A 23,672-nucleotide genomic window follows, 5' to 3' on the forward strand; every position below is an offset into this window, starting at 1 on the left:
CAGAGAAGTTTCGCGGCTCTTACGAAAGAGGTTTATTTAAGCTCCTGTGTGAGCAACAGGAGAGGGAGTTTTTTAATCAGGAGAGCGCAGCAGCCAGGTGCTTTTGCATTTCAACCTTGCGGCCAAAGGATTGCTCGCCGCCTCTCCGGAATTCAAAAGCAAACAGGAGCTCCTCTGGTTTATTTCTCAGCGTTGAAGAGGTGCTTTCTCATTTCAGATTTGCGGACGGGAACATTTTCATTTTGGGTGCTTTAAAAGCGGGGAAGTATCCAGGTATCGGTCGAACCAGCACCTTTGAAGCTGAAATTTCACATACAGCACTTGAGTGATATTTTTGGGCCCTGAACCAAATTCAATCAAGTTATCTTTCTTGGATTTTTCTCTCCCTTAGTCTCTGACTCTTCTCGGCTCCGACTCAGAAGAAACTTGTCATGGCAGACAGCCAGATCCCCTTCTCATGCCATTATCCCGGCCGGCACCGGACCCTTCGAGACACGTTCCGGGAACCCAGCTTGTCTTCGCGGCTTCTGGACGATGACTTTGGCCTGTCCTCCTTCCCCGCAGGCCTGACCTCAGACTGGCCGGACTGGGCCCGCTCCCGACTGGGTCCAGCGTGGCCGGGGTCGCTGAGGTCCCGGACCACTGGCCTATCCCCGCCAGGATATGGCCCCAGATTTGGGGAGTACACAGAAGGTCCGGCCTTTGGGTGCAGCCCTCCCCCCTTTTCTGGGGAGCCGTGGAAAGTGTGTGTCAATGTGCAGAGCTTTAAACCCGAGGAACTGACGGTGAAAACCAAGGACGGTTATGTGGAAGTCTCAGGTGAGTGATGGGGAAATTAAGTAGAGGGGTGTCATTTTGGATTTGGGGTGGGAAGGTACATGTCAGATCAAGCGTTCAAAATGTGTGTAAGACTAAGAACCCATCTTCACTACCCAGTTAAGGCCGTGTCATCGCATCTTATTTATTATTTGTTTTATTGCATCTATATTATCCCACCTTTCCCCCCTCATGGAGATGTATGTGATTCTTCGCTTCCTTCTTTAACCTCCACAACCACCCTGTGAGGTATGTGAGGCTTAAGAGTCAGTGACAGGCCCAAGGTTACCTAGTGAGCTACAGGGCCAAGGGAGGATTTGAACCTGGGTCTCCCAGTTCTTAATCTGATGCTCTAACCACTAAATCACTGACTTTGCAGCCATGGCTTCCTCCAAAGAATCCCGAGACTGTAGTTTTTAATGGTGTTGAGAGTTGTTAGGAGACCCCTGTTCCTCCCAGAGAGCTGCAATTCGCAGAGTGGCTGGGAAAACCCAGCCAGATGGACAGGGTATAATATGTATGTATGCATGTATGTTCCCTAAGAAGAGGGATTGATTGTTGAACCATGCTGGGAATTGTAGTTCTGTGAGGGGAATAGGGTTTCCTAACAACTTTTAGCACCCTTAACAAACTGCCTAGGATTTTTGGGGTGGGGGTGGGGGAAGAAATGTATGTTGCTGATTGGACAGCCTTCCCAACTCCAGAAAGCACCTATCATGATTCATTTTATAATCTCCAAATTCACTGAAATTCAATTCCCAGTTGAAGACGGGGAGGCGGGGAAACTAATCAACCAAAGCCTCTTTTTTCATTGCCCCAACCAGGGGAAAAAATGAATTAATGTGCTTTAATGGGATTTTCTGGGATCTGTGCATTAATACTGTAATAATAATATAACAGGCTTCCTCAATCTCGGCCCTCCAGATTTTTTGACACCACAATTCCCATCATCCCTGACCACTGGTCCTGCTAGCTAGGGATCATGGGAGTTGTAGGCCAAAAACATCCAGAGGGCTGAGGTTGAGGAAGTCTGATATAATAATAATAATAAATTATTGTTTATATGCTGCTCATCTAATATTAAAGTATCTATATATACCACCCACTCCTATAAAATACCTAGGTGATGTGTAAGAATGTAGAGGAATGCAGTGAAGCCTAAAGGAGCATTGAAAACAATGCAGAATGAATCACTAACGTGACTGGCTCTTTATAAGAATAATTCAGCAGCTGCAAAGGCCTGAACAAGGGTCTTCAAGAGACAAAGTTGAAAGCGAGGAGGCCTCTGCTTTCCGCAGCGGGGGGTTAGTGAAATTCAATCCCCAACATCTAGTTGAAGCCTGTCGGGCTTCTGAGACAGGGAGAATGAAAGCAAAGTGCGTCATTTGATTCCTGGCCGGTTGCCATATGTGTGAACTGCTTGTTTTTGAGATGCCTTCTGTTTGGAGTTCTGTGGTTCCTAGGAAGCTGGTTTATACTGAGTCAGACCATTGGTCCACCTTGCTCACTACTGTCTACACTGGCTGGCAGAGGTTCTCCAGGGCTTCAGGCAAGGGATCTCTCCCAGCCCTCGCTGGGGATGCTAGGGATTGAACCTGGGACCTTCTGCATGCCAAGCAGATGCTCTACCACTGTGCTACGTCCCTTCCCTGATATAAAAGGAGCATAGGAAGCCATCTTGTACCAAGTCAAGCCATTAATCCATCTAGCTCAATACTGAGCTACATTGAGAAGGAGCAGTTATTGGGGGTTTCAGGCTATGAGTATTTCCCAGTCCCAGGAATCCAACCTGTGCTTTTCTGCATGCAAAGCAACTGCCCTAACCACTGAGCTATGGCACTTCCCCAGTAGTGTTTTGTTTTTGTTTTTAAATCTGAAGCTGCCCAGCCTCGCTGGATGGTTTACTCCAGGGGTCAGCAACCCGCGGCTCCGGAGCCGCATATGGCTCTTTTACACCTTGCTCCGGGGCAGATACTAGCGAGGGGAGGAGGCGCATTATGCGCCCTGACACTCCCCATTGTGGCGGGCACTGTACTGGCTGTGACGTCGCATGGGGGCGATGCGTGCGTTAGTCACGCACCGTCCCGACATCACCTTCCCGCCCGCTACATTGTAAGGGGCATGTACGCCGGTCACTGCATTGAAAGGGAGCATGTACGCTGGTCACTGTTTTGAAGGGGAGTGAAGAACACACACACAAAATGGTAACTTGTTAATTTAACGTTTATTTCTATGAGGAGGAGTAATTCTGAGGGGTCAAACAAAGAAATAATAAAAAAAACAGTGACAAAAAAGTTATTTTTATAATGACGAGTTTTGCGGCTCCCAGTTGTTTTTTCCTTCGGAAACGGGTCCAAGTGGCTCTTATTGTCTTAAAGGTTGCAGACCCCTGGTTTAGTCATCAACATGCATGTCTGAACCAGTTCTAAGATTCCCCCATCCACGGTGCATGTAAATTATACACTAGATCATATTAGCTGAGGCAAGTTGTGGTCGAAAACAATATGGAAGGCATCAGATGATGGCGATTAGATTGATGCCTCTTATATGATAAAACGACTTGTTTTAAGTGGTTTGCAAATATGAAGCCAATCTATAATTTAAACGTGCACACACATGCACAATCACGTTAAAGCATCCTCAGTTAAAACTGACAACAAAACAATTTGGAAGCATGACAGTTAATACAGTTTTTAAAAAGAAAAGAAAACAGTTACAATGATAAAATCACAAGTTCAGCTCAGGGGAACGCTTCCCTAAGCAGGTGTGCCTTCAGGAGCCAGCGGAATGCCAATAGTGATGGGGCCTCTCATATTTCAGCAGGTGTCTCCAGTGAAAAAGCCTGCTTCTGTGTTAGCACACACCACTAGTCATTGGCTGGGAAAAGCTGGCCTAATCAGTTTGGCACTGGAATGTGTGTAACGCTGCACATGCATTCACCATCCCCATGTGATGCCATGTGCTATGACAGCACACAGATGCCCACTCAAGGCAAGAGATATCTGGGGTTGAAGTATTCCTGCATTTATTTTCATGTTGGGGGCATCCCTTAGGTCATTTCCAGACAATCTCTTTATGAGCATTCATCGTGATTGGTTTTCAGGGAGGTTAGACAAAGCCGGCTATTTGATGACCATCGTAATGACCATATGGTGTTCTCCTACAAATTGCGGCCATCGTACACCCTTCTCTCAGTTTGGATTTCCTCATACCGGGGGCACTCCAATAAGGAGAAGAGATACCCTTCTCCAAAAAGGAGAAGAGGGTATTAAAAAAAAATCTAGATTGAAGGAGGAGAAGGTGTGTAAAGACAGTGATTTAGAGGAGAAATGTCATACAGACAACGGAGAATACGCAGAGGTACAGGAAACTGGCTATCAACATTGAATGACAGTATGGATGAGCCTTGAATCTCAGTCGCAAATAGCAGCCATCTGGGAGACCTGCTGTGTACAAACTATACTTTTAAAATGCACTTGAAGCGCATCCGTTCCCTCAAAGAATTCTGGGCAATTTAAGGGTTGCTGGGAATTTTAACTCTGTGAGGGGTGGAACTACAGTGCCTGTCATTCTCTGAGGAAAGGAATGTGTTTTGAATGTCCTTTAAAGTATAGTGTGCAAACAGTTTTAATAAGGTTGTTGATGGATGGCAATCTCTCTCTCTCTCCCTACATTATTGTTCTACACATCAACAGGTGGTTCATGGATAATCACAGGGCTGGTCAGGGATCCGGCCTGCCTAGAATAAATACAGATGTTCTGGGTGGTGACTGAAATCCATGCTGAATGTACTGAGGCCATTTTCACACTGTACATTTAAAGCGCCATGATACCACTTTCACTGCTCCCCCCCAAAGAATTCTGGGAGTTGCTGTCTGCTCAGGGTGCTGAGAGTTGTCAAGAGACCCTTATTCCCTTCCCGGAACTATAATTCCCAGAGTTGCCCAGGAAGGAGGAATGGCTGGGGCGACCCAGTCAGATGGGCAGCATATAAATAACCAATTGTTGTTGTTAAACCACTCTGGGAATTGTAACTCTGCAAGGGGGAAAGGAGGTCTCCTCTCAGCACCCTTAGCGAACAACAGCTCCCAGAATTCTTTGGGGGAAGCTGAGGATGTTTAAAATGTCGCCATAGTGCTTTAAATGTGCGGTATGAATGTGGCCTAGGGAGAGAATGTCAGCAGCAGCAGCTGTTTCTCCAGAGCCGTATCTGAGGTGGATTCGCTCCTGCTGAGGCTCTTGCTAGTTCACCCAGAAGCTGTTGGGAATGACGGCAGAGACAACCTGTCTGCCATGAGGGCAGTCTGTGGGTAGACTCTTGCCAGGGAATTCCATTCCATAGAGATTTTCTGAGCGTTTTTATGGCGGTGCCTCAGACAGCAGCTGTTCCTGGCAATGCTGGAGCCTCATGTATAAAACGAAGCATGGCATACAGAAAAGTTTTCCTCCCTCTCTGATAACACTGAAACCCAGGGGAATCCAACGAAGCTGAATGCTGGAAGATTCAGGACATATTTATAAAATCATTGCTTGATTGTTGGGTTTAAAAAGCACCTCAAAGTGGTTTACAGAAAGATAAAATCCATGCCAGCGTTTCTAGGAATCTGGGTAGGCTTGTCTAAACAAGAATGTGTTTAGCAGGCGCTGAAAGACAGAAGAAATGGCTTCTTTGTACAGTACATAGTTGAACTACAGAACTCGCTCCCACAGGAACTTGGATTTGTTAAAAGACTTTTGGACCAATTCATGGAGAAGTATCTCATTGGCTAGTAGCCACGAACCTATTCTCCAATCCTATGCTTAGCACAAAGGCTGCAACCGGATTCATGGCTTCAAGTGAGAGTTGCCCACTAGTGAAATGTGATCAGAAGCAAAACATGGAGCAAATATGAAGATACAGTGGTACCTCGGGTTAAGTACTTAATTCGTTCCGGAGGTCCGTTCTTAACCTGAAACTGTTCTTAACATGAAGCACCACTTTAGCTAATGGGGCCTCCTGCTACTGCCGCACCGCCAGAACCCGATTTCTGTTCTCATCCTGAAGCAAAATTCTTAACCCGAGGTACCATTTCTGGGTTAGCAGAGTCTGTAACCTGAAGTGTATGTAACCCAAGGTACCACTGTACTTGGTTGTGTCTAGTGCTAATCCTACTCATTGTAGACTCATTGACATTAATGAACATGACCAACTTAGGTCCATTAATCTCAATAGTTCTACTCATAGTAAAATTCAGTTGGCTACAACCTTTTCTTTATACAGTGGTACCTTAGTTCTCAAACTTAATCAGTTCCAGGAGTCCATTCGACTCCTGAAACATTCGAAAACCAAGGCACGCCGTCCGATTGGCTGTAGGAGCTTCCTGCACTCAAGTAGAAGCCGCGTCCGACATTCAGCTTCCTAAAAACATTCGCAAACCGGAACACTTACTTCCGGGTTTGTGGCGTTCAGGAACTGATTTGTTTGACAGCTAAGCCGTTTGGGAACCAAGGTACCACTGTATATGTATTTAATACAGAGATATACCACCCCACCTTGGTATCTCACTACCATTCAGTAGCTAGGAGAAAACAATCCAGGTGCAAGGATTGGCCAGGTCAAAAATAGACGCAGCAGCTGAACAGCATATCAGTAACGCCCACAGTAACTGGAGCACAGCATGTTTTTAAATCACTGCTGGGTACTGCCCTGGCTGGCAAAGACCTGCATCTCTCTTCCCTTATTATTAACCTGTAGGTAGAGTTTTAAAACATTCCTGTCCAGCCACGCATTTGGTGTCTGAGCATAATAAAAATCTCGTTGGATCAGGCCAGAGGTCCATCCTGTTTAAACAGTCAGATGCCTCTTTGGAAACCCACAAGCAGATCCTGGGTGCAATATCACCTCTCTCCAGTTGTGATTACCAATGACAGGGTACCCTGCCTCTGACAGTGAAGGTAGAACACAGCCATCATGGTTAGGTAAAGGTAGAGCGACCCCTGACCATTAGGTCCAGTCATGCCTGACTCTGGGGTTGTGGCGCTCATCTTGCTTTATTGGCCAAGGGAGCCGCTGTACAGCTTCCGGGTCATGTGGCCAGCATGACTAAGCCGCTTCTGGCGAACCAGAGCAGCGCACGGAAACACCGTTTGCCTTCCCGCCAAAGCGGTACCTATTTATCTACTTGCACTTTGACGTGCTTTCGAACTGCGAGGTTGGCAGGAGCAGGGACCGAGCAACGGGAGCTCACCCCATCGCGGAGATTCGAACCGCCGACCTTCTGATCTGCAAATCCTAGGCTCTGTGGTTTACACCCACAGCATCATGGTTAGCAGTCATCAATAACTGCATCCTCTAGGAATTTGTCTAATCCTCCTTTAAATGTACCCAATTCGGCAGCCATCCCTGCCTCTTATGAGAATGAATCTCATAGTTTTAACTATGCGCTGTGTGACTAAATCCTTCTTTCTGCCAGTCCTGAATCTTCCCTCATTCAGCTTCGTCAGATTGAGTTCTAGTGCTGAGATAGACTTTCTCCTGAAATCCATTGTTTCTGAAAACTATGAAATCATTTAGTTCCAAATTCAGTAAAAGCATGCTATATAATGGGGCGTGGGTGGCGCTGTGGTCTAAACCACTGAGCCTCTTGGGCTTGCAAATCAGAAGGTCGGCAGGTCGAATCCCACGACAGGGTGAGCTCCCGTTGTTCGGTCTCAGTTCCTGCCAACCTAGGAGTTCGAAAGCACGCTAAAAAGTGCAAATAGATAAATAGGTACTGCTCCGGCGGGAAGGTAAATGCCATTTCTGTGTGCTGCTCTGGTTTGCCAGAAGCAGCTTAGTCATGCTGGCCACATGACCCGGAAGCTGTATGCCGGCTCCCTCGGCCTATAGAGCGAGATGTGCGCCGCAACCCCAGAGTCATCTGCCACTGAACTTAACTGTCAGGGGTCCTTTACCTTTACCTTTTTATGTTATATAATACAGCAAGAAAAAGGGGGGGGGGAGAGAATGGAAACATTGTGGGAGAAGGGTGGGAAGTCAGCTTTTAAATTTGAATTACTGTATTTTTCCATGTATACGACTATATTTTTTTCCTAAATTTTTCAAGTTTAAAATAGGGGGTCGTCTTATACACGGATAGTGCATAGTGCATTTTCTTAATTTTGAGTCCCAAAAAATAGGGGGCGTCTTATACACAGGGGTGTCCTTATACATGGGAAAATACGGTAATTTGAGGTTAATTTGTTGACAGTTTTGAAAAATTAATAAAAACTAACGAGCAAAAAAACCATTAATTTAGTTTGAGAATATTTGGCTTTTTTATATATTATATAGATATGATATCACACACACACACACAGAGAGAGAGAGAGAGAGAGAGAGAGAGAGAGAGAGAGAGAGAGAGAGAGAGACAGAGTTTATATTTCACTGTTTGTCACCCTGGGCTCCTTTGGAAGAAATGGGATCAACATTTAGTAGTTAAAATAATAAATAATCCTGCCTTGCTTCAGGGCAGAGGAGTTCAGCTAGCATCCTAGCATCCCATGCTATTTACGCCCCATGTTATCCCACTATTTATTTTATTTATACAATCATAGGCCACCCTATAACCCAAGTTCTCTGGGCAGTTTATTTTTGTTTGTTTGTTTCTCAAGATTTGTAGTAAAACCTGAAAGCAGTTTACAATATATATATATATATATATATATATATATATATATATATATGCAGGTTTTGGTGTCCTCGGGTGTCTTCCCGTGTAAAAGTTGGGGTGTCTAGGCGACGTTTCGACGAGGTCTCACTCGTCATCTTCAGGCTGGTGCGAGTGAGACCTCGTCGAAACGTCGCCTAGACACCCCAACTTTTACACGGGAAGACACCCGAGGACACCAAAACCTGCATTCCTGTACCCGTGAAAATCTACGAAAGCATATATATATATATATATATATATATATATATATATATGGATTAAACAATATTGCAACAGCAAAATGCCTTCATTGTAGTTTAACAAATCGCTTTTTTAAAAAGCCATGACACAGAACAGAGGGAAAGAAACTTTACAGGGACAAATCAATTTCTAACAAGTAAGGGCAGAGGAATGAAACCCCACAGAGCTGAAATTGTGTAAAGTCATAACATTATTTAGAAGGCAACAGTAAAAAAAAAGAAATGTCCTAACCCGACATGAGGTGAGATGGAGAGAGGCTGCATATGCACCATACATTTAAAGAACACACCACACCCAAAAAAATCCTGGGAATTTAGAGAGCTACAATTCCCAGCACCCTTAACAAACTACAGTTCCCATGATTCTTTGGGGAGAAACCATGACTGCTTAAAGTGGGACGGTACAGCTTTAAATGTATAGTGCAGATGGAGCTGGTGTAATTGCTAATTGTTTCTTAAAACATACTAGGTAAGTGGCCCTCCTCTGCGGACTGCGATTTTGATAATTCCATGCTAGATGTGAAAATGACGCTGGTGCTATATGAATGAAAGATCAAGTAGTCCGCTGAGACTCCCCTACAATTTTCAGATGGTCTGCTTGGGAGGGGGGGCAGTGTTTGAGAACTGCTGCTTTAAGCCCCCCCCCCCCCGCAACATGAAATTATAATAACCAGCTGAGTTAACAAACCAGAATGTGTGGCAAGCTTGATGGAAATTTGTTGTGCTGTGGAATTTGTACACCAAAAAAAACCCCTCTGTTCTTTGCAGGTAAACATGAAGAACAACAGGTGGAAGGTGGAATTGTATCCAAAAACTTTACCAAGAAAATCCAGTAAGTATTTCACAGCTTCATTTCCCAGGAAAATGGGTGGCACTGTGGTCTAAACCACTGAGCCTCTTGGGCTTCCCAGTCAGAAGGTCAGCAGTTGCCTTTAGCAGAAGTTGACAGCTATGAGTAGGTCTCAGGTTTGGGCCCTGAAATCTCATGGTCTGGGATGATCCTGACCTGACAACCTCAGCCAGCCAGCATGCTGCAGAACATCTGAAGGGCACTAAATTAGTGGAAACCTGTTTTTAACAGAAAAAATAAATACAGTAAATGGTTGCCTTTAGGTTAACTTCTCTGAACACTAGTTTGCTCAGGGTCAGCTGTTAGGGATGCTGAATGCATCGTATGCTGCGGAGGCCAGCCTGCTCTGGATTTCAAGAATATGGGCTCCCTGCCTTGAACCGACATTCAGGCTTTCCCATTCCTCGCTTGGCGGGATTTTATTACAGAATCAGCTTACCAGGCAAGCAGATTGAAAGCCTCTCCTCACTTGCTCACTGACTCTTTGACCTCTGCCCATCGCGCTCCTGGGACCTTTTCCTGTAAAGATGATACAGGGCTCTCTAGGTGCCAGTAAGGCTGGAGCAATGTTGACCTTTCCTCCCGGCTGACAGCAGCGTGGTCACTCTCATGGCTATCTTGTGCTGATGCTCTGAGCTGATAGGCATTTTGAGGAGCCCCCAGGCTGTCTGGAGACAGAGGTTAATTGGGAGAGGGGAGGAGGAGGACAGACCCCTCAAAACACTGGAGTAGGGGCGTTCTGCACATTCATGGAAATCCTTGGCTGTTCCCCACCCCTCACAGGACAGGGTGCCATTTGGCCAGAGCTCCACGCTATGGGGCAGTGCTTCCCAAAGCAGGTGGCACTGCCCTCTGGGCAGTGAGGGTTACCTTGGGGGTGCTAAGAAGCCAGAGGGCAGCAGCAGGGGGGTGCCAGAGGTATAAATGACCATCAGATTCTTTGGGGGGAAGCTGTGGCTGTTTGAAAGTGGTATGATACCACTTTAAATGTACGGTGCAGAAGAGGCCTCCATGTAGACAATACTGAGCTACGTGGATTTCCCAGGAGCCTTTGGGGGAAGCCTAGATTGCTTAAAGTTGTATCATACTACTTTCAGTGGGTGGTTCAAGTAGGGCTTTGAGCTCAGTCCTGGAGTAGATCTGCAAAGTTGCTTCTTGATGTCTATTTTAGAATCTATGCCTCATCATGCTCTCAGGCCCTCATTGTTTACTTTTAAGCGATGAGTCATGCTCCGGAACTTTCTCTGCCATTAAGAAAAAAATAGCAGCAGGGGGCTGCAAGTCACAAAGGGTAGAAGAGTCTTCTCCAGGTTTACCATCTCGCTGAGAACCCAACTAGGCCATGGTTGGCCTGTCTCTGGAGTTTCACAAGAGCTCCTTATTTGGGCATGCTTCTTTCCTGCTTGCAAAGTTTACTTTGATGTGCTTGTACTCAGCTTAAAGGAAGGCATCCAGCCAAACCGGCTTGCCAAAGAATTTGCACAGATTTAACACAAAGCCTGTATTACAATACAACACCCCTTTTTTAAAAAAATGGGGGGGGGAGCAAGAAAAGCGAGCATAATCCCTCTCCTAAGCCTTTTCCCTTCTAAACTCTCCCCCCTTTTTTTTAAATACACACCACAAATTTAAAGCATGTTTAAAGCACATAGCTTCCTTCACAGAATCCTGGGAGGTGTCGCTTTTACCCAATTGCAAAGCTACAATTCCCAAATTCTTAACTACAGTTCCCAGGACCTTTTTTTCGTGGGGGGAAATCTTGTCCTTCCAATGTAGGGTGTGTACCCAGTTAACATTTAAGGCCAAATGATTAGCTACCTGGGATGCCTAATTCATTCATTGTTAGTTGTGTGGGTTAGTGGCAAGTATGTCAGACCAGGGAGATCAAGGTTCAAATCCTTCACCCAGTCTAGCCTACCTCACAGGGTTGTTGCAGGGTTTAGACCATGAGGAGAACCACCACGTTAACCACCTTGAGCAACTCAGAGAAAGAGGTGGGAAATAAATGTAGTATATACATACAATATATGATGAAGAAGAAAATTATTAGAATTTATATGCTGCCTTCAGATTGCTTATCTGTTTGACGTCTGGTGAGAGGGCATTCCACAGGGCAGGTGCCACTACTGAGAAGGCCCTGTTACTTAGTTCCCAGTGACATCACTTCTCGCAGTGAGGGAACCACCAGAAGTCCCTCGGAGATGGATTTCGGTGTCTGGGCAGAATGATAATGTGTGTGTTATTTATGAATCATTCTGTTCCCTCCCTAGGCTTCCTGGAGAAGTGGATCCCGTCACAGTATTCGCATCCTTGTCACCAGAGGGGCTGCTGATCATTGAGGCTCCTCAGATACCTCCTTACATCCAGTACGGAGATGGCAGCTATGGTAATGAAATACCTCTGGAGAACCAAGAAGCGACTTGTGCCTGAAGAATGGCCCATCTAGAAGTTCCCAGCTCCCTTCACCCCCACCCCCTGTTTCTCTCCCTACATGCATTTGCCACTTGATGTTGTACATTTTTTTTTTCTTATAAAGAGCATTTTTCCTCCTCAAAACATTCTGCTGCTTCCTCCCAGTATTCCAATCAGATCAGTGTGCGGCTTTCGTATCAGTGGCCTTTTAAAATCACATGACCCAGGTCCTTGCCACGAGCAGGGCATTCCCCTCTAGGCAGCCACATGTCAGTGGTAGGCGGGGCAAGAAATGCTAATTTTACCCTTGTGTGGCCAGATAGTTTCTGAACACACAGGCACGCAAACACCCCTCCCTCCATCTTGCCAAGCAAAACAGCATTATCGGGGTTCAAGGGCACTTTTCAACCAGTGAAAAGCACTCAAGGAGAATGCAAAACAGGGACAATGAGGGGCATTGCCCCGGGGACAGCCACAAAGGCCACATAGAGGGAGGTTCGAAGGGCCAGAATTGGCCCCGGGACCTGAGGCTCCCCACCTCCATGCCAGAGGGACTCATTCCAGAAGTCCTGTCACCATCTGGGACGCAACCTCTGGGAGGCTTCTCAGAGGAAGGTGAGAGGTGGCGGTCAGCTTCTAAAACCGTGGTGGTTATATAAGAAATAATTGCCCCAGCTACACTGTGGGCGGCTTCCAGCATAATAAAAACACAGCAAAACATCAGACATTAAAAACGTCCTGATACAGGGCTGCCTTCAGATGTCTTCGGAAAGTTGTGTGGTTATTTATCTGTTTGGCATCTGAAGGGCAGTTCAGTTTCCCACAATTCCTAGCATCTGTGATGTGTTGGGGGCACTAAAATGGTGGCTCCCACTGACCCAGCTTGCAAGCACTCACTCAGGTTGTCACACCGGCTAGAGGGGGTGGTGGGAGTGGGCCCTTTCTCAGGTGCTGAGACCTTCTTAGCTTCCCCCAGGTGATGCCCAACCTTCCCTGAATCTCTACTACATCAGCCCATCAACATCCCAAGGCTGTCCAGGTGTTCCAGAGGTTGAGGAGGCAACAGGTTCAATGACACTTGAAATTCCTTCAGCTTGAAGAGGGCAGGGCTATGGCAGTCATTGGTCCTTCCCTGGAGGGGGGAGCAGGGCAGAGGTATATGGGCTCATTTGCCATCTAGCCTTCACTTTGCATGCAGGTTCAATCCCCCTTTGGCACCCCCATGTAGGACTGAGAGAGATTCTGTGCTTGAAACCCTGGACTCAGCTGCCACTCAGTGTGGAAAATACTGAGCACGATAAACCAATAGGTCTGACTCAGTATGTTGAAGGCAGAACTGGTCTAAGTCCAGGTGCCTTTACTCCAGCAGTTAACTGCCTTCCCACCTCTGCTCAGTTAAGCTGCACATTCTTCCTGGTGCCACAGTTAACTGAGGTCTTTCTCCCTACTTGAAAGCTTCTGGCTTGTGTTCCCAAAGAGAGCTCAGGGACCAGGGCATCCTTCCTATGGCTCGTATATTAAGATCAGATGTAGTCCCCTTGCCTGGAAGAAATCACACAAAAGTGTAGGGTCAGAAATCACTCTCAGACACCCCGTTTATTGAGTATCCATCCTCCTTTTTATTTGCACAAAGCTTGTGTGGAGGTTATACAACATCCGTCATTCATTGAGTATCCATTCTGATCTGTTTGCCAGGCAAACAATGCTGATTCAAGCAGCTGTTCTACCCACTTTCCCTGTTCCTTTCCCCATCACTTTCCTTCCTGCAAAAACATCCATTGGTTTGGTTTGGTTTAGAAGTGGGTTTAGAATCCTCTTTTTATTGGCATCACCTGAATTTGCAAGGATGTGACTGAATCCCATGCCCTGTTCAATGTGATGCTCTGGAAGCCACCAGACAGCTCACACTGTGTCAGAAAACTTGGCTCTCCTCCGTGTCCCATTCTGAGCTATTCGCTGAAATTGAGTGCTGTTCTTGGGCCCTTTGAACCATGGGCTGCTCCTGGGAGGTTCACCAACACACCCACCCCTGATTTTGCACTAAAGTTGTCCCTCTGGGTTGCCGTAATCCATCAAAGTTTACGAGTCTTCCTGGAGTGTCAATGTCTAACTACTGATTAAGACTGAGAACGCCTTGGTCCTTGAGAGACACGGAGTCCTCAGTGCTCTGGTCTTTATCCAGTTCCCTGCCAGGTTCTCATGATTGCTTCTTGTTCTCTCAAGGGCTGTCCTTGCGTTGGGACAGGCCAGGCCAAGCCAGTCTTACAGAAACTCGGGATTGCAACAACACCTTATCAACTGATCCTTTTTACAGAAACACTCCCTAGTTGCAAATTAACGCCTGGGGTTGTAGGCCATGTTAATCCCACTCAGAGTAGACCCATTCAAAAGAATAAGCATGGCTAACTTGGCTCTGTTCATTTCAATGGGCCTACTTTCTGCAAGATTTAATTGGGTACAACTGCCTCTCTGACCCCTGGTTTTATCAAGGTCTTACAAGCCATGCTCCAGCATATTGTCTCTGTATGTGGAACGTAGCAACAAGTCGTTTGTCATTAATATAATTTTGGTGTATGTGAGATATTTATGACAGTAGGAATAGATAGGTTAAATGTTTGGTATTCTCGGCCTTTAGGAAGCTTTTCCTGCTTTCTTTTTTTTAATTAAAGGCAATCCAGCTCCCCATAAAGTTGATGTGAACTGCAAGCTTAGCTAATTTTGAGTGGGGTGGGTACGTTCTAGACCTGCAGGATGTCATTAGTCTGAAAATACTTAAACATGTGAAATTATGCCCTTGTTTGGAGCAATGTCCTTTTTTTTCCAAATAAGACTTGTGCTTTTATTGAACAATAAACCCAAACTGAAGTTTTTAGTTGTGTGTATATGTATATCTGCTACATCCTAACTCGGAGGTTTTCAGATTGGTCCACTAGTTCCATTCATGGCTGGCTAAGGCTGATGGTAATCCAGAACAACTGGGCTTTATACCTGACCCAATACATCTCTTTTTACACCACACCCTCGGCTATCCCCTCACAGCTCACCCCAAGCCCCATTCCCTTTTTAAAGGAGGGGGTAGGTTCTTTAAAGAGCGGTTTGCCAAACTGCTCTCTGAAGCACCTCCATTAAACAACTCTTCTGGGCTGGCTGCCCCCATGCTGCTTGTTCACTCACTTGCCTGCCATTCAGTGCAGTTGATGGAGCCACCTATTGATGGCCATGTGAACTGCAGTGTGATGATAGCCTTACGTTTCTATGTATATAGGAAGGCACATAAGCAGAATTTTATATTTTTGGCACATATGTGTGACATTGTAAAAATAAACACATTATTTATCTGTTATGAAGCCCCTCCATGGATGAATGCGAGTGGCCAGGGTGGGGGCATTGATCTTATTGACAGATGAATAAAGGAAGCCAAATTGTATCAAGGCGGGCATGTTTGACCTGCCTTATCACCTCTCCCCATGTCATGTTGGATGCTCTGAAAGTACTCTCTCCCATACCTTTCCTAGCCATATCCACTCCTGTTGAACAGACTGCAAGGTCTCTGACCAACAGGCAACAATCAAACAGGTGCCCCATTGTGTTACAGTTCCAGAGTGGGGAGGGAAATGTGGGAGAGAAAGTATTTGCTTATTTCTTTCCGCAGCTGTTTAAATTGCCAAGCCGCCTTCTCCAGGAAACGTGAGCAATCGCATTTATGAAGATTCCTAATTTATATGGGTTGAAGCAACCCTACGATCCAAGGGTGTGTTGAGAATAAAGCCTCTCTCTCTTTAATCAAGGCTTTATTGAGCTTTTAATCTTCAGATAAAAACCGGATCCTACTGGGATATGTTCCTGGAGCATGTCTAATGAATACAGCTGTACAATTGTGGGTTTCTGAGTCCTGGACTGCGACCAGAATTATAGGATGCAGTAGCGTGGCCTCGAAAGATGTAATGTATCATTATGGAAAAGCATGAACTGTGAAATTCACACCACCTGTAAAAAAAAGCCTTACCAGTTCCCTCTCTGGCAGACAACAATGTCATCTATTGTTGTCCCATTTGCAACAGATTTAGAAATCACTGCTCCATTCAGCTCAGCATTCTTACCTTTTCATGAGTGTAAATCCTATATTATTATTATTATGAATACCATTTGTATGTAGTGCAGTGGTTAGAGAGTTGGACTAGGACCTGGAAGAGACAAGGGTTCAAATCCCCGCTTAGACATGAAGCTCACTGCATGACCTTGGACCTGTCACTGTTTCTCAGCCGAAACTACTTCACAGGATTGTTGTGGGAATTAAATGGGGGGGGGAGGAACCATGTATGTGTTTGAGCTTCTTGGAGAAAAGGGTGGGAGATAAATGCAAGAAATATAAGATAAATAAATCATTAGCATTATGATTAGTATTCATTAGTCCCTTTTACACAAGAGCAACCCAAAGCAATTTTCAAACCAAAACAGAATAAGTACCATAAATACTTTAAAAAACATGGTTTTGCCTGGCACAGCACCTGAAAATAGATAGTGATGGGGAAGAACATTCCACAAGCCGGGTAAAGGTACCCCTGACCATTAGGTCCAGTCATGGCCGACTCTGGGGTTGCAGCCCTCATCTCGCTTTACTGGCCGAGGGAGCCGGCGTACAGCTTCTGGGTCATGTGGCCAGCATGACTAAGCTGCTTCTGGAGAACCAGAGCAGCGCACAGAAACGCTGTTTACCTTCCCGCCGGAGTGGTACCTATTTATCTACTTGCACTTTGATGTGCTTTCGAACTGCTAGGTTGGCAGGAGCAGGGACCGAGCAACAGGAGCTCACCCCATTGCGGGGATTCGAACCTCCGCAACAGGGTGAGCTCCCATTGCTCGGTCCCTGCTCCTGCCAACCTAGCAGTTCGAAAGCACAGGAGCCACCACTCAAAAGGCCCCATTCTAGTGTTGGCATTATCCCCACTTCCCTGGGAGAAAAGTCTCAGATATATTGTATATATATCAGGCATATTATATTTATTTTTACTCAACGAAATTTGTATACTGCTTACTCAAGTAGATTTGTATACTGCTTTCGCAATTTAAAAAGATGACTGTTTACAAAGCAGTTTACAAAGGACAAGCTACAGACTACATTAAAAATACCAATATATATTCAAAACAAATTGACATCATTAAAATCTTAAAACAATTATTTTTTGTTGTTTTAAAAAGAAACCTTCAGGATTGTTCTCCTGTACTATTTCAGACACGTGGTTACCGTATTTTTCGCTCTATAAGACACACTTTTTCCCCTTCAAAAATTAAGGGGAAATGTGTGTGCATCTTATGGAGCGAATGCAGGCTCCTTAGCTTCAGCGATAGCAGCGCGAAGCCTCCAAAGAGCAGAGGGAGAGCTCCCTCCGCGCTCCGGAGGCTTTGCGTTGCTTTCGCTGAAGCCGCCTGAAGCCCCCGGAGCACAGCACGAACTCCCACTGCGCTCCGGGGGCTTCAGGCAGCTATCCGCAAGCCTTCAGAGTGCAGCAGGAGTTCCCGCTGCGCTCCAAAGGCTTGCGGATAGCAAGAGGGGTTGGAGAGCGAGAGGGGTTGGTGCACACCGATCCCTCTTGCTCTCCAGGCTTCGCTTCACTGGAGAGGCACTACACAGTTTTCCCTCTCTGCACAGCGCCCCTTCAGCGAAGCGGGAGGAGAAATGGAAGGGGTTCCGTTTCTCCTACTGCTCCGCTGAAGGGGCGCTGTGCAGAGAGGGGGAGAATTTTTTCCCCTGTTCTCCCCCTCCTATGGTCCGGTGCGTCCTATAGAGCGAAAAATACAGTATATACTTATGTATGTGTTTGCCTAGTACATTTATGGACATGAAAGAGGCCTTAGAATTTCTATAACAAGTCCTACCTCCTGCAATGCATAAATAAATACACAGCTGTCCCGTATGGGGATCAAACTCGCAAACCTTGGCGTTCTCAGCACCACGCTCGAACCAACTGAGCGTACTAGCGCCCTACTTTCCAGTTCACTTTCGGTTGGGCTGCCTACTGCATAGAAAAGGAGTCAACTCCTCCAGGAGCGGGAAGAGGGCATCTGAGGTCATTCCTCCGCTTGCAGTCTCTAGCAACAAAGAGGCTCTTTGAGCTGCTCTCTTTGCCCTCGCCCGGGCTGTTCGATAACACTTTCAAATACTTAGAGCCGCAAGAGGAGGGGAAGATAATGGCCGCTGAGCCAACTGTATTACATTTTATGGTTCCGTAGCAATTACGCTGCCTTTTATGGTGTCATAACATATTACGCTTTATGGCTTAATATCCGCTTTAATACGGAGATGCGGGCGCTCAGAATTTTAACGAGGGGAGCCCGCTCCCATCTGGAAGGGGGGAAACGGGCTCCCGACAGGATGGAACAGGAGAGGCCGATTGCAAATTGAGATGGGCGATTACTCTTGATGGTGGCGCCTTCGTTCTGCACTCCCTACTTGGCCAAACATGCCACCACAAAGAAGGAAGCCATGCTGCTGGCATCTGTTGCATTCAAACTTGCACATTGCTTTGCACCATGTTTGGAAAAGCAAACTTTTTACCATGCACACATTTTCTCTGTGCAGAGTAACCTCTGCAATTCATTTGAAAGAGGGACAGAGAGCATGTGCCTCCCCGCCAGACAGCCAGTGTCTTGTGATGGTTAGCGTTGGACAATGACCTGGGAGACCAGGGGTTCAGATTCCCACTTGACCTTGACGCTCACTGGGTGTGACCTTGGGACAGTCAGCATCTCTCAGCCTCACCTACCTCACAGGGTTGTTATGAGGAAGAAACAGGGACAGGAGGAGAACCGTCTGTCATGAATGCTTAAGCTGAGATTCCTGTATTGCCCAGGGTCAGACTAGATGGCCTCTGGGGTCTCTTCCAACTCTACAATTCTGTGATTCTATGTACACCACCTTAAGCTCTTCGGAGGAAAAGGTGGTATACACAGTGCTTTCTTTCTGGGAGGACGCAGGGGTACGCATACCCCTAAACATTTTGTGAAACTAAGTTTGGCCTCATTGAGGGGCAGTATCTCAATATGAGTAGGAAAATGAGAGTACAGTGGTACCTCAGGTTAAGCACTTAATTCGTTCTGGAGGTCTGTACTTAACCTGAAACTGTTCTTAACCCGAAGCACCACTTTAGCTAATGGGGCCTCCTGGTGCCGCTGCACCGCCAGAGCACGATTTCTGTTCTCATCCTGAAGCAAAGTTCTTAACCTGAGGTAGTATTTCTGGGTTAGCAAAGTCTGTAACCTGAAGCGTATGTAACCCGAGGTACCACTGTACCCCTAAACATTTTTTTAAGAAAAAAAGCACCGGGTATACGTATAAATAAAATAATAAGAACAACATGTTTTTGTTGTTGAGCGGAAACTCCCATCATCCTTGGTCAACTGCTGGCTGGGGCTGATAGGAGCTGGAGTCTAACTACATCTAGAGGGCCACATGTTCCCCATCCCTAATTTAAAATGTTATTCATTTATTTGTGATTTATTGCTAAACACCCCACTTTTTATCTCCAAGGAGCTCAAAGTGATGTGCGTGGTTCCCTTCCCCCCACTCATTTAATCCCTACAACAACCCTTTGAGGTAGATTAGGCTAAGAGGCAATGACTGGCCCAAGAACACCCAGCGAGCTTCTTGGCCGAGTGTGGATTTGAACCCTGCTCTTCCAGGTCCTAGTCTGAACTACTACACCACAGCAAGTACCCTTCGCTGAGATGTTTCCAAGGAGCAAATTGAAGCCCTCAATAGTTCCTAAACACTCACCTGAGAAAGAACCAAGTAGCCCTACTCTTTGCTTAGCAGACAAACGAAGGCCGGAAGATCAATTTCTCCCAAAGTTTCCTCAGAAGTCTTTGCTTCAAAACAGCCAAGCCCAATTTCAATCTCCTTCCCTCCTCTCCTCTCCTCTCCTCTCCTCTCCTCTCCTCTCCTCTCCTCTCCTCTCTCATCCCTCTTTACCTCTCACCTCCTTCCCCTCCCTTTACACATGCAATTTGATTAATCCATAAGGATTAACCTCTCTTTAACTCCCTGATTAGCTGCATTTTAAAACTCCATTTGTTTTCCTTTTTCATCAAGACCCGCAATTTACATCGATATAGACATACTGCAATCTTTCGGAAATCAGTGCAAACTCTGGAGAGGCGTGACTGGAATCTCAATGGCATCTCGTATGCGATCAGGTTTTTCTTCCATTTTTGTCCAAGGATGGAGAAACCTTTTTTCAGCCTGAGGGCCGCAATCCTTCCAAGGCAGCCTTCCCAGGGCCACAGGGCAGAGTGAGCAAAGCCAGAGGCACAAGGGGGCTGAGTTACCTCTGTCCAGTAGACTAGTTTGCAGGCAAACCCATCTCAACCCTGCACCCAGGCAAGCAAGCAGGTTTGGTCCCACACCCAGACCACACAATTAAAGCATATGGCTTCCTCCAAGGAATCCTGGGAAGTGCAGTTCACCCCTCACAGAGCAACCATTCTCTGTATTCTTAACCAACTACAATTCCCAGAATTCTTTGCAAGGAAACAAGTGTGCTTTTGCTGGAAGGTGCAGATGTGACTGTTATCAGAGTTCAGGGACATATCCCAGGCAGGGGGTGAAATAAGGTGGAGCAAGGCCAGGGAGGGCTGTGGCCTGGGAAGAGTGCCAAGGTCCAGGTAGAGATGTCTGGAGGGCTGACTTTGGGCCCCGAACCTGAGGTTCCTCACTGCTGGTTTACACACTCAAACAGAATACATGTCAGGGACTGTGCTGAGGAGGAATGGTGGGAGCCACCCCTCCCCCTGATCCGGATCCTGAGTGTTCCTAAGAGCAGGAGGACAGTATAGATTTGGAACAGTGGTTTGCAGAAGGGGATAATTCAAAAGGCAGAAGCTGGGAAATCCTGGATGGGGAACAGCTAGCAGAAGAAACAGAAGAAGAGAGAGAGTTAACAGATTCACAGTCTCTGGACAGCATTCACACACACACCCATCTCCAAAGACACAGAGAGCTCATAAAGTGTTAGAACAGAAAACGCAGAGGGTACAAACTCAGATTACAAGACGTAGGAGTGATGTAGATTAATAGGGACGGAGGAGGTGTAAACCTTAATTGGGAGCACCGCTATTCTGGGTGGACACTTTCCTTTGTCCTTTGCTATGTTTATTAAAGAAACTAACTGGTAAGAATTCCTTTTCTTTGATCTGCTCATTTACGGCCATGGGGGAGGAAGTCGATTCCCCAAAGCCTGACAATAAGTGATAATTGTATGTGGGGCAGGGAATAAGCATTTTCCCTAGTTCATGTTAACCCAAAGTCATAACGGGGGAGAAGAAATCACTGTCACATTTTCCCAGCCCTTAAAACAATGTTGCGCACTACCCAAGTAGTTCAAAGCACTTACCCTGAGTTCAGTTTCCTTGGTACGAAGGTCAGCAGAAACTGTGGTGTGTTAAGGGTATCATACCCTCCAACACATTAAAGGCAAAAAAACTGGGACACTGTCTTCCGGGATGCCACCTTCCTGTTTTTTCTCGCGAGCGGCTATTTTGGGCACTGTGATCTTGAGCAATTTTGTGCTGCGATGTCTTAATCACAGCCTGAAATTGCACTAGATTATGTTGCTCAAAATGGCCGCCGTCCTCTCACGAGAAAACCCCCCCCCAGATTTCCCAGTTTGTTCAAGACACTTGCCGGGTATAGGATATATGATTTTATTTACACAGATATACCACCTGAGCAAGGGACGCGGGTGGCGCTGTGGGTTAAACCACAGAGCCTAAGACTTGCCGATCAGAAGGTCAGTGGTTTGAATCCCCGTGACGGCGTGAGCTCCCGTTGCTCAGTCCCTGTTCCTGCCAACCTAGCAGTTTGAAAGCACTTCAAAGTGCAAGTAGATAAATAGGTACCGCTCTGGCAGGAAGGAAAGCAGCGTTTCCATGCGCTGCTCTGATTCGCCAGAAGCAGCTTAGTCATGCTGGCCACATGACCCAGAAGCTGTACACCGGCTCCCTCGGCCAATAAAGCGAGATGAGCGCCGCAACCCCAGAGTCGGTCACAACTGGACCTAATGGTCAGGGGTCCCTTTCCCTTTACCACCTGAGCATAAGATGGAAAGGGCTCACAGCATTAACACCCCAGCAGATCTTGCTTCTCCATTCATCTCTGTGCCGCCTGCTCCCAGCTCAATGCTCACATATACCGCTGGTTTAGTATACCTACTAGTTTGGTGAGCTGGTGGCAGGGAAGGGAAAGTGGGGAGGCCCACCCACTTATTCTATAGCATTCTTTGGTCATGCTGATTGCGGTGGTTTACTAGTTAGCCAAAGGCTTTGCCGAGGCAAAGAGACTGGTTTGGCAAGCTTGCTCTTACACATTCAGAGAATTGTATAGTTGGAAGGGACCACAATCATATAGTCCAACCTTCTGCAGTGCAGGAATTTATTACCCAACGTAGGGCTGGAACCCACAACCCCGGAGATTAAGATTCTCATGCTCTACCGACTGAGCTATCCTGAGTTCCTTGCATTCTACCCCCATGGATACAGGAGCTGAAAAACTGGTCATTATCCAGACTGCCTCCCGAAACCACAACAACATGATTCCTCTTGCAACAGCAACCATTTTTCTCAATTGAGGCCTACATTCGCTGTGCCCTTAGATAACAGGAGTCCACGGCAGGACATGCTTTTGACTGCGCTGCCACCTGCCCTGACGACGACCGATCATCCTTGCCAGTCAACAAAACAAACAAGCCCTGGTACCTAGGAGGCAAGGAAGGAAGACTCTGCAGCGGGGTGACGTAGGGATCAGATCTGCCCAGGGTTGCTGGGGAAATGCCAATTGGCACCCAGTTCCACAGTGAGGCAGCCTGCATGACACACTCTCTCTCTCTCTCTCTCTCTCTCTCTCTCTCTCTCTCTCTCTCTCTCAATTTACCATTGCAGAAAACAAATATTTTAACATCAAATTCCAGTACAGTGGTACCTCAGGTTACAGACGCTTCAGGTTACAGATACTTCAGGTTACAGACTCCGCTAACCCAGAAATAGTACCTCAGGTTAATAACTTTACCTCAGGATGGGAACAGACATTGCGCGGCAGTGGCGCGGTGGCAGCGGGAGGCCCCATTAGCTAAAGTGGTACCTCAAGTTAAGAACAGTTTCAGGTTAAGAACGGACCTCCAGAACGAATTAAGTTCTTAACCCAAGGTACCACTGTACCCAGTTTTATTATTTTCACTGCATATCCAAGTTAAACCTAATTACTATTTATCCAGTATTGTCAAAACCAGTTTTGATTCACAGCACGTCTTTATATTAATCCAGCTAATTATTTAATCTGTTTACAATAACTTTTTAGGTATTCAATAAATGATTTCCACTCTAAATTAAAAACTCTGTCTTCTTGGTTTCTTTTTTCTCCCAGTAAGTTCCGCCATTTCTGCATACTCCAACAGTTTTTGCTGCCATTCTTCTTTGGTTGCAACATTATATTCTTTCCGTCTCTGGGCATAAATCATTCAGGTCTCCATGGTTGCGTACATAAATAAAATTTTGTACCCTTTAGGTATCTCTACCCCTATTATTCCCAACCAAAAAAAAGCCTTTGGTTTCTTAGTAAAAGTTATGGCAGTCTGCATGTCTCTTGGTCTGATACAGCTGTCTAAGGAATCTTTG

General features: G+C 46.2%; 1 protein-coding gene across 3 annotated transcripts in view; it reads left to right on the forward strand.

Annotated features, from left to right (window-relative positions):
• The window catches only part of HSPB8 (heat shock protein family B (small) member 8), a 32,806-nt gene extending 20,654 nt beyond the window's left edge, over positions 1-12,152 (forward strand). The window contains exons 1-4 of one of the 3 annotated variants that reach the window (XM_081892580.1): positions 36-273; positions 392-819; positions 9,515-9,578; positions 11,867-12,152. In XM_081892580.1, coding sequence (XP_081748706.1) covers positions 432-819; positions 9,515-9,578; positions 11,867-12,026 — 612 coding nt within the window. In that variant the 5' untranslated portion in view covers positions 36-273; positions 392-431 and the 3' untranslated portion in view covers positions 12,027-12,152. Of the gene's footprint in view, positions 1-35; positions 274-391; positions 820-9,514; positions 9,579-11,866 lie in introns of those variants that run through there. The other 2 variants (XM_081892582.1, XM_081892581.1) reach the window with 2 other exon arrangements.
• Positions 12,153-23,672: the final 11,520 nt, after the last annotated feature.

The sequence above is a fragment of the Podarcis melisellensis genome (assembly GCF_964234715.1).
Source record: "Podarcis melisellensis genome assembly, chromosome: 16".
In the NCBI taxonomy this organism is placed as follows: Eukaryota; Metazoa; Chordata; class Lepidosauria; order Squamata; family Lacertidae; genus Podarcis; species Podarcis melisellensis.